This window comes from Brachypodium distachyon, chromosome 2, assembly GCF_000005505.3.
Source record: "Brachypodium distachyon strain Bd21 chromosome 2, Brachypodium_distachyon_v3.0, whole genome shotgun sequence".
In the NCBI taxonomy this organism is placed as follows: Eukaryota; Viridiplantae; Streptophyta; class Magnoliopsida; order Poales; family Poaceae; genus Brachypodium; species Brachypodium distachyon.
Genome location: NC_016132.3, coordinates 38,338,996 through 38,349,791, shown reverse-complemented (window position 1 = coordinate 38,349,791; position 10,796 = coordinate 38,338,996). Strand labels below are relative to the sequence as shown.

General features: G+C 44.7%; 2 protein-coding genes across 3 annotated transcripts; both read right to left on the bottom strand.

Moving 5' to 3' along the window:
- Positions 1-4,201: 4,201 nt before the first annotated feature.
- LOC100836149 lies at positions 4,202-5,168 on the bottom strand. The gene is made up of 2 exons (XM_003569005.4): positions 4,829-5,168; positions 4,202-4,722 (listed from the first exon to the last, which is right to left on the bottom strand). Exons 1-2 carry the CDS (start codon positions 5,068-5,070, stop codon positions 4,494-4,496), a joined length of 471 nt encoding a protein of 156 aa, XP_003569053.1. The 5' UTR covers positions 5,071-5,168; the 3' UTR covers positions 4,202-4,493.
- Positions 5,169-6,858: 1,690 nt separating this feature from the next.
- On the bottom strand, positions 6,859-10,425 carry LOC100826845 (trihelix transcription factor GT-3b). 2 transcript variants are annotated; one of them, XM_014898248.2, is made up of 2 exons: positions 9,263-10,425; positions 6,859-7,027 (listed from the first exon to the last, which is right to left on the bottom strand). In XM_014898248.2, exon 1 carries the CDS (start codon positions 10,335-10,337, stop codon positions 9,300-9,302), a length of 1,038 nt encoding a protein of 345 aa, XP_014753734.1. In that variant the 5' UTR covers positions 10,338-10,425; the 3' UTR covers positions 6,859-7,027; positions 9,263-9,299. The 2 variants fall into 2 exon arrangements, with proteins under 2 accessions (XP_014753734.1, XP_003566667.1); XM_003566619.4 differs by lacking the exon at positions 6,859-7,027 and adding an exon at positions 8,293-9,090.
- Positions 10,426-10,796: the final 371 nt, after the last annotated feature.

The window sequence follows — 10,796 nt, the reverse complement described above, 5'->3', positions numbered from 1 at the left end:
AGCACAGCCGCAGCAGCACGTTAGACAAGCGACCTTTTTTTCAAAAAGATAATTAAATCTCATAGACTGGTTGTTTGGTTTATATGATCGAATTTCATTCCGTATAGAATTTTTTTAAGGATCATACTGAACTGCACTGTGAAAGAAATCTCCGATCATTCGAACCTCGCCATAGAATAGAACAAACTTCTGTGTGAATTCAAAATTCTATAGCATACTTTCATGCCTATTATGCGTTTACCACATCACAATTCGGCAACCGCAAACTGAGCTTAAGCAAGCAGAAGCAAGGGGGCTTCGAAGACAGACCATCAAACACACCTTGGCCGAGAATTTATCGTAACAAATAGAAGACACTACAAAAAAAAATACTCTAAAACAGCAGGGTCCCCACACGCAGAGAAAAGGTGAGTTGTTGGATCCGGACCAAATTAGAATTTATATGCCCAATCACCTATTCTTGGGATGTTTTATGTTGGCTTTCCAACAAATAATTTGTACACCTTGCTTTAACTTTAGAATTATGCTCAATAATTGGCAATTGCAGTCAGCTCTCGCTGCTAGCTCTAGTGACCCTACGCATAATGAGCTCCATCTTTCTTGGTGTTTTCTGTGCGAGACACTAGATAATTCCCACGAGCAGCATTCTTGGCGCCGGCCGGCTACCTTCTCCAATCAATAATTAAGGTTTTGCTTAATGTTGCTTGCTAATTTGGGCTACGTGTTGACCGAAGCAGACATATGCTGAAACAAACAGGGTGATAAAGAACATGTAGCCGATCAAACTGCCTTCTATCCCGCTTTGCTGGTGTGATTTCCTGAACATGACATATGGGTTTTAGATCGATGGCACTACCTCCGTCCCATTAAATGACTTTCTGTTACATGTATGTAGACGTAATATGGGATGAAGGGAGTACATGTCATTTTTTCGTGGGTGGAATTAATAAAAAGGGCTGGCTAGTTTGTGGCTAAGATGTGTGCTGAACCGTGGAATTAATCCAGTCATCAACTCATCTGAATGGTCACGTACTAGCTCCAGCACGATGATTTCGTTGTTGCATCTAATCAACAAAATATGCTTTCGGCTAAAACGGTATATATGCACATGCATAAATCAAATTGAGCCAGTGCTTTTCAAAAGCCACATGCATAAATAAAATTGAGCAAGTGCTTTTTAATAAACCCCGTTCGTCAAAATAGCTTAATTTGGGTATCTTACCGTTTTGTGTCATAATTGTGTCTACATCCATATATGCATGTATTCTTTAAAAAAACTGAAATATTCTGAGCCAACTAGGCCTTAATTGGACATGTTTAGCAAGTGTCCATAACTAGCATCATACTGTCATGTACTTAACAAATTCGAATTAGTTCCACACACGACACAAACTGATGATCGGTCAACGCGCCGATCGATCATTCTGTGGTTCGGATAATAAAAAAGACATTATTCTGTTCGTCTCCATTGGATTGATCATGGTGATCTGGGTGCATGAAAAAGGCAAGTAGCTAGTCATACCTAACCCAACTTGGATCTGGCCGTGTATGTACATGTTGTTCTGTGTGGCTCAATTGGCCACTTTCTGTTTTCTGGTCGCATGAGCCAACCCCACTTAATCTCTGGCAACATATCATGAGAGGGTGCCTCTAGTGTTTGTTAGTGGATTCGACCATCGTGGTTCCGTTGGTTGTGCCGCTCGATCGATTGCCTTATAAATTGATCAAATTCCTCAGCTTTTACATGAACCGCGTGTTTGCGATCATTTATGATGAATGCTATTATGTCTCTTGGTTCATCCTCGCTAGCGCCTCGGATAAGATGCTATATGTGGACTCGGTTCAAAATCTACCTATTTGCGCTACGTCATGGTAGTACTGCATGCACTTTGAAATGCAGCATTTTGACTCGAGAGTGTGTCAATTCTGGGCACTTAAAAAAGTGTACAATATACGCATGTCGGCAAAAGTAGTTTGACTCACTTTTGTTTATCGGTTTTGCTATTGATAGATCGTCTGTTTTTTAGTTAGAGATCAATCGACATGTTAGCCATCGATACGATAGCAAGTGAGAGATGAGAGAATGGGAATGATCCTCAGATCTTAATGCAATGGCTCTGAAACGCCGATTGATATTTAATGCTCATTTATTAAAAAACATGCGACTCAAAAATAGCCACACCCTTTGTTTATTGCATCTAAGGTTTCAAATTTTCGCACTTTTGACAGTGTCATGAATTCAGTGTTTGGTACACTTCTAAAACTGCTTTAAATTCATAATAGACTCGCTTTGAAAATAGTTGCTAAACCAAATTGCCAAGACTTAACAGAATTGCCAACAAATGCATTTCGATGCACTCTAAATAAGCGAATTGCCAAGACTTAAACAGAATTGTCACCAAGCTAAGGATAAAAAAGGCAAAAAGGTTGCTAGAGCAAAATCTTCTCCCGATCAAATAGATGGTAAGACTAATTACAATATTCTTTATGCACAGGGCACAGTTTCCAATAGACAATAAACACTTTGATGCGAAATATGAGTTGGAACTTGAAAATTTTGAATGATATTTAAATATGTGGGCCAATTTTAGATGGTAATATGAAATTCTCTCTGCACGTACGTATCATACACCTATCTGTCGTATCCCCGCTAGATGGCTATATACCCATCAGCAAATTCCAGCGCAAGCGCAAACGAATCTAGTACTCCCTCTGACCGGTATTATTTGTCTCAAATTTGTCCAAATACGGATGTATCTATGTGTAAAAAGCGTCTGGATACATGTAATATTTCGACAAGTAATTCCGGCCGAAAGGAGTAGTCCCTTTTCTTATTTCCAAGGCATTTCTGACGGCAGATCTAGATCTTCTCCCCAGCCACGAAAAGGATCGGTAGCTACCACAGTGGCGATGCTGTGGTAGCTGCCGCCCGGCCGGCGAGCGACGGAGCAAAGCAATCCAGCGAGCAAATCGTCTCGTCTCACACTCTTTACCATTACCATACACGTATACTATGTGCTCCGGTCTTCCAGTGGCATCCGGATCATGTTGACATGATGTACTGTCCTGTCCGGGGCTTTTTTCCATTGCCACAGGAAAATTACTGGCTATCTTTTCTTTTCTAGCTTGATTTTTATTATTCTCTTCTCCTTACCTACAAGTAGTTGTGGATTTTGCCTATTGCACATCCAGCATGCCCAATATTTTTATTATTCTCTTCTCCTTACTTACATGTGGTTATACAAAGAATCTGCATCACCCAGATGCTCTATTTCAGGACGGACGACAGGCCCCAAAGCTAGAAGCAACAAGTATCAGCACATGCAAACCATTCTTAAAAACAAAAATCATCAGCAACTTCAAGAACAAGAAGTGTTCTGGATTCAGAAGGAAACTTCGCCAGATCCGCCTTCCTATTCCTGACGATCGAAATACTTTCCGTTCCCTTTTGCTTGCTTGAAAGCAAGAAACAGAATGGCACTCAAAATACCCCCTCTAGCTCTTTTTTTTTTGCTTGTCTCTACATGCTCGATTGGCTGCAAGTGGTTGTAATTCCGTGGCCACACTCTCGTCAGATATTCTAGAAGGGCATGGTAGCAGACAAAAAGGAGTCCCTTTCCAAACAAGAAATAATTCGGAGAGAATATTTACTTACCCCTCAAGTCAAATTTCTACAGCAGCTCTGCTATTTGCCTGCTTCTGATGAGATTTTGCAGCTGTCGAATCCATGGACTTTGTTCGCCGGATCACATGCGAAGAAAGAAATCCCTCGGTCTGGAAAAATAAAAATAGGAGCTTGAATGGCTTTCATGGTGGCAATCTTTTATTTATTTTTATTTTGGTTTCTCCGATTGGTCAGTGTTTATAGTAAAGAAGAATAGAGGAAATGGGCTGTTGCATTGTTGGCATCAGAGAGGCAGGATAGGTCATGAGAGGGGTGCTTCTGTCTGTGTAACCAGGAGATTGTGTTTCTGGATCCTGTCTGTCTGCCATTGCGTTGAGCCCCTTCTCATTTTGCTGTCGTTGATGGCAACAATTGCTAATGATACCAGTGGAGTTCAGCCCACCACCACACCTGCATCAACACTGTTCTTTGCTTTCGGTGTATGTATGTTCCTATTTCTGAACTTAGCAACACATTTCTTTTCTGTTGAGAGCACTACTAGTATGAGTTTGTGGTACATCCCAGATAGATGCTGTCTTCGAGAAGAACTGTGGACACAGTTATTTAATTAAGGAGTTTGTGGTAGTTCATCCCAAATACATGCTTTCTTAAAGAACTATGGACACAGTGTATAATTAAGGAATCCTCTTTACTAAAGGATACAATCAATAGTGGATTCCTATTGGGTCTACTCCGACCAAATAGACACATGCCAGAGTTTTTCTGATTATCACTCCATTCTGATCTTTGGTAACACTGTCGGACAAAAAAAACAAGACAAGAGTCTGAATTTCTGAAGGGCCTTTCCACGGACCACGCTGAGTGAGTACTACGATTTGGTGGTAGTCGTAGCTGCCGTTTTTTTCCTCTTCCTCCTCTTGACCTTGAGCCGGACCTTACCGTCCGACTGCCCCGCAGCCGCCGCCATGGATGTTCCTTCTTCTTCTTCTTCGTCAGCGGCGCCGGCGGTTCCGTCTTGGGCGTCGGGATTCATCCCCTTCATGATCACCGCGGGGAACACCCAGTTGGACACGAAGTAGAAGAGCAGCATCACAGCGCTGCACATTCCAATTGTTAACACACCACCAACATATTCAGAATTCAGAAACAAATAGATTGAGCCAGGGTTTGGTTCTAACGAAGATGAGGGAGCTGATCGATTACCTGATGGGGATGAGGGAGGAGACGTCGCCGGTGGCGGCGGGCGAGCCGGGCACCAGCTTCGGGGCCAGGATCTCGGTCAGCTCCGCCGGCAGCGCGCGGAGCCGCCGCCGCTGAGGCGGCCCGGGCGACGAGCGCGGCGCGGCCGCTCTCCGGTGAGAAGGAGCTGGAACGGGAGCGGCGGCGGCGGCGAAGAGGCCGCCGCGCCGGGAGCCCATAGTCGCGGACAGAGCAGCCGCCTCCATGGTGGCACGATGCGATACGATTCAGAGGTTTTAGTTTACTGTGGCTGGCAGCTGAGCGATGTGTCTAGGGCTGGGGCGCTCGCGCCGTCCGTTCTGGATGACGAACTTCGCCGCTCATCTATTGGTCAAAAAAAAAAAAACTTCGCCGCTCAGCCACTCTTGGTTTAACAGGCCCAAAGTACGGAGTACATTTTTTCTAGAGAAGGCCCAAAATACTCAGGCCTCGCAAACATTTTGTGTATTTTTGTACAGCAGCATGGACTGATGGACCCCCTGATGAAACCTGGGCCTCGGGCCGGGCTCCGTTTTCCATAACTTAAAAGCCTAATCTAGTACGATGTACGGGTTGGGGGCCGAATCCTCGCCGTACCCCAATACAGGCCCATGAATCACAACGATCTCTTTATTTTTTAGGAGCCAGATGAATTCCTTTCTTTTCTTTTTTCACAGGAGATCTTTTCCACAGAAGCCTGCTAGTATCTTTTCTACTCACATCCCCTTTTGAAATTTCTGAATTGCTCGGTCAATCCACCCAAAATACTACCACGTGCATACCACCCGTGTGCTTACGTGCGCGGTGGACGATGGGCTGTACGCCGACGTAAACGCCTGGATCCAGCTAGCTGGTCGATCTCTTCTCACGCGTAATCCAGTGTGGATCGAGAAGTAGTTGACCAGGACATGGATCGGTGGTACGTACTATCTCCGCCATAATTTTTGTCTCAAATTTACGCAAAAATAGATATATCTATTCTTAAAAAACATCTATATACATGTAATATTTCGACAAGGATTATGAAACGGTGGATGCATCGTTCCTTGTGAAGGGTTCAGGCAACCAGGCAAACTGGGGCAATTAGATTCGCAATCGACTTTGTCTATTTGTACGTTGGTCACATCAATCGGCTACCGTCGATAGAGCAGAATATATAGAGAGAGTATTGCTTCCGAGTCAGGTGGTCTCTCTCTCTCGATTTTGGCTAAACATGCGAGCGATCGAGCCATGCCTTTCACACCTGGGCCAGCAGCATATGGACGGATGGACCCCCTGATCGAGATCATACATGCATGCACATAAACTATTTGATCGGCTGATTTGTTTATGCATGATTTGTGTAGATCGACACGTACTGCAGCGGCACGTCGATCGATCAGTTCCTTCCCATGCAATACTTCCATACAAGTGGCGGTATATCCTTTTTGGATTACTAGTACATGAACTTATTTTGCCAGGGAAATTAGTACATAAGCTGGTATGAAAGCAAGCTAGCACGAGCACAATGATCACCCTGATTAATCTGCACGCCAAGTATGAAATCGGCTGACCGTAATGACGGCTGTCATATGCTCCTATGCACCAAAAGTATGATGAAAATAAAAGTGATGCATCCACATATGTGTACATAATTTGGTTAAAGATATGGCTAGCTCAGGTTACCTTTTGTCTAAGAAAGATATACTGCTTAGCTCGAGATGTGTAAACAATTTCGATGTAGACCGGAAATCAAATCAATCAACAATTAATCAATACTTTTGCTCAATCATTCATATATAACTCACGTATGTTTTCGCCTATCTGATAATGTTTTGACGATGCAAAGAAGCATTCACACAAACGACGAACATCTTCCTCTCACAGGTTCGGAAAGGAAAATTTGTCCTCTCACTCGATCTGATTGCTTGTTGCCATTGTGAACACACAAGATCACACGCACGGGCTCATCAAATGTGAACAGTGATCAAGATATTTCAATGAAGATCGATTAACGTCCCAATTAACTAGGCAAATTGGAAAAACAAATTTTGTTTTCCTTCTCAGGACGCCTTTGATCTTTTTTTCGAATTAATACATAGCCGCTGGTTCCATACATGAAAGCAAGCTAGCTAGCACATAAGCACAAGCAGTATGATCAGCCTGATTAATCGATCTGCACGCCAAGTATGAAACTGCCCGACCCTAATGACGGCGCCATATATGTGCCAAAAGTATAAGGAAAATAAAATTAATGCATGCACATATGTGTATAAGGTCATATTAAAATTATAGTTAGCTAATAAATTTACCTTTTGTATACTTAATATAAGAAGCAATCAATGTCGATATGCAGACTAAAAATCAAATCAATCACCGATTAATCAATACTTTTGCTCAATCATATTCTATACATTTGTTCTCATATACTCCCTCTGTCCCATAATTCTTGTCTCAGATTAATTTGCCCAAAAATGAATATATCTATTTCTAAAAAACGTCTAGATACATGTAATATTTCGACAAGAATTATGTAATAGAGGGGAGTACGTTCCAAAAGAAAATTTGTCCTTAACTCGGATTGCTTTTTGTCATTGTGAACACTCAGAGAACAAGCCCAACTAGCTAGGCAAATTTCTTAGAAATGAGAAACTACTTTTTTTTTCTCATTCATCTAATATATTAAATAATCCTACTAAAATTAAAAATATGCTGACATCTAGGTATTGCTGGTGAGGAAAAAAAAACTCAAACGAAGAAGACATATTTTATCACTTTCAGTGTGATATTTACAGCTACACATATGCTTGTAAACCATTGTACGAGGCTAAAACAAATTTGATTATAACCTTCAGTTTTAATATATCCTCAACAAATATGAAAAGATCAAGTGCATACCAATTTTGTCAAAAATAGCTATACAAATGCTTGACGTTTTTCTCTACATTTGTTGTTGATACATCAACCTGATTTAATTACCGGTAAAAGAATCATGATCTGCAATTACCTTCTTTCCCACAACAAACTATTCTTGTTGACCAAACACTATATATGTTGAGTATGTTAGAAGCTATATGAACTACACATGCACTCAAGTTAATTAACAACTTGCATGCATGGAGGCTTTACTAGAACCTAAAAGTCACACATGTAATTGATTTCATCATGTGGCTTTCACTGTTTCACACAAAGATGCCACGCGAGTATATTTTGAGTTACGTTAGGATGCTTATAATTTTGCAATAGAAATTAAATTGTACTAGTATTAAGTTCATTTAATTGCACTCTACTATTATTTTTGCTAACTAAAGGCATACCAAAAAATCATAATAAATAAATTATGTCATTCAATTGCACTCTGCTAGTATTACTTTTTTTAACTACACGCATACAACAATAAATAAATTATGTCATTTGATTGCACTCTAGTAGAATAAAAAGGGCTTGCAGTTTTCTTTCAGAAATGAATGTATCTAGCTTGCATTCATACTCTACTTTTCTGCTTACACACTGTGTAGGTCCATGGTTTCATACCATGGCATCCCTTAAATTACATCTCAGCATATTTTTTTCAGTTAATCTTCAGTCAATCACCGCAGCTAGCATGCACGCTTCTATGCATATGCATGCCACATTTCGAGCATCCATATATTCAGGCAGGGAATCAATACCCGTTCTACGGGAAAAGCAAAAGAAAGCAAAATCAAAGCAGCTGCACGGCCCATCATGCCTGCCTGCTTCTCTTTCCCCTCACTAGAAAACTTTTCAGATGCAAATCTCTTTAGAGCATGCAACCGAAAAGAAGGAAAGATGTATCTAGATAGAGCCATGCAATGTTGCGCAAAAGCTACACACGCACACAGTGCAGAGAGATAATCTGAAAAAGTAAATAATGTAAAGCACTCACGTTCTGAGATTTCTACAGAGTCCACCTTGGGGATGATGAGGAAGAAGAAGATCGTCCGCGGATTGATTGACTGATTGATCATGCAAAGCCATGCATGCATCCATGCATTTGGAAAGCTGCCTTAGCTCATGAAGCTGATAAGACCAGGGAGAGTTTGCAGTTGCAGGCAATGGGCTTAGTGTAGGTAAAGATGTTGCAAGCAAAACCCTTTTCCACTACATGAATGAAGCACATCTCCTTTCACTGACTAACCTCTCACTGTCTAAAGAAACCCTAGCTAATTAACAAAGGCATGAGCTACAACTGATCTAAACGGCCGGCAGGGCATGGCACACGCCCTTCTTCGCGGCGATGGATTGTCCTGAGCAATTACGAATCCAAGAATTACGATCTCCATGGGGATCAGGAAATGAGAAGATTATTTGCGAGCATTACAAATTGGCTAGGCTAGTGAGATGATGCATGAGCTAGCAGCCTAGGAGCAATTAATCAGTCGATGAAGAAGCGAGCAAGCTAGTGACTTTGATCCATACCAGGATGTGGATATGGAACTTGGAACGGATATGGATATCAGGACGTGTCGCCGCCGCCGAGCTTGGCGAGCAGGGCGGCGATGAGCCGGTGGCGTCGCTCCTCGCGCTCCTCGGCGCGCGCCCGCCACGCGTCCTCGCGCTCCCGCCAGCGGCGCACGAGCGCGAGCCGCTCCTCGCCGAGCGCGACCATGGCGGCCCGCCACTCCTCCTCGCGGGCGCGCCGCTCGGCGTCGCGCGCCTCGGCGGCCTCCGCCCACCGCTCATCCATCTCCGCCTGCCGCCGCATGAACTCCCGCAGCATCGCCTCCACCTCGCCCTGCTCGTTCCCCGCGGGCGCCGCTGTTGATTTCCTCCTCCGCTTCTTCCCAGGCCCAGCAGCACCCCTCGTCGTCTCCGCTGCCCGACTCTCCTCTTCTTCGTCTTCCAGGATGTCCGCCTCCTCGTCTTCTTCCTCGCCGGCCTCATCCCCTTGGCCATCGTCGTCGGCATCATCCGGATGAAGATGATCGTGCCCTGACCGCGCGTGGTGCTTCCCCTTGGCCTTTTTCGCCTCCAATGCGCGCGCCCGCTCGACCCTGGCGTCGAAGATCCGCCTCATCTCGTCGTGGAACGGGAAGCCGCCGCCCCTCGCCGCAGACGAAGCGCCGCCGCTGCCGCCGGTACCGGGATGGTCACCCGGGTGGTGCTGGTGCTGGGGCGTGTCGGCGGCGTCGGGCGGCGGCGGGGGGTGGGCGGAGCCCTTGAACCTGGTGACGAGGTTCTTCCACTTGGACTTGCACTGATCCGGTGTACGCGCGAACCCGCCATGGTCATGGAGGCGGGCGGAGACGGCCTCCCAGAGCGCCTTGTTGCGTTTGGTGGAGAGGAAGGAGCGGTCGAGGTCGGCGCGGATGGCGAGGAAGGCGGCCGTCTCGGCGTGGGACCACTGCGGCAGCCGCTCCCGCTCCGGCGGCTCCGCGGCCGCGGCTGGCGGCGGCGGGAGCGGGGGAGGGTAGTGGGGGTGGGGAGGGGAGGAGGAGAGGAGCGGGTGGTAGGGGTTGGAGAAGGCGGTGTTGAGGTGGTGGAAGGGATCCATGGCGGCCAGTGGGATCGGAATTTTGGAATGGGAAAGCGAGCAAACGTTGGGACGAGAAGGAAGATGAGAGGAGAGAAATGGATGGAACGGAAAGTCAAGCGGTGGATCGAGAGAGAGAGAAAGGAAAGGGAAAATTGGATGGGGTTCTTCCGATTCAACGCGGAAACGGCTTGCTTTCCCACAGCTTTTGTTTTGAAATCCAAGATCTGGATCCTCTGTGCTGAGACCACAAACCATCTTCTGGTACAGTATGCACGTAGCAGTGGAGGAGTATATTGATTGGTAATACTCCCTCCGACTCGTTACTTGTCTCAACGTTGCTTAAATATGCATGTATCTATCTTTAAAAAAAATCTAGATACATGTAATATTTCGACAAATAATATGGATCGGAGGGAGTACGTATCTTTGGTCCCTTATTTCGACTCATATTCCTTCCGACGACGACGACGATACAAA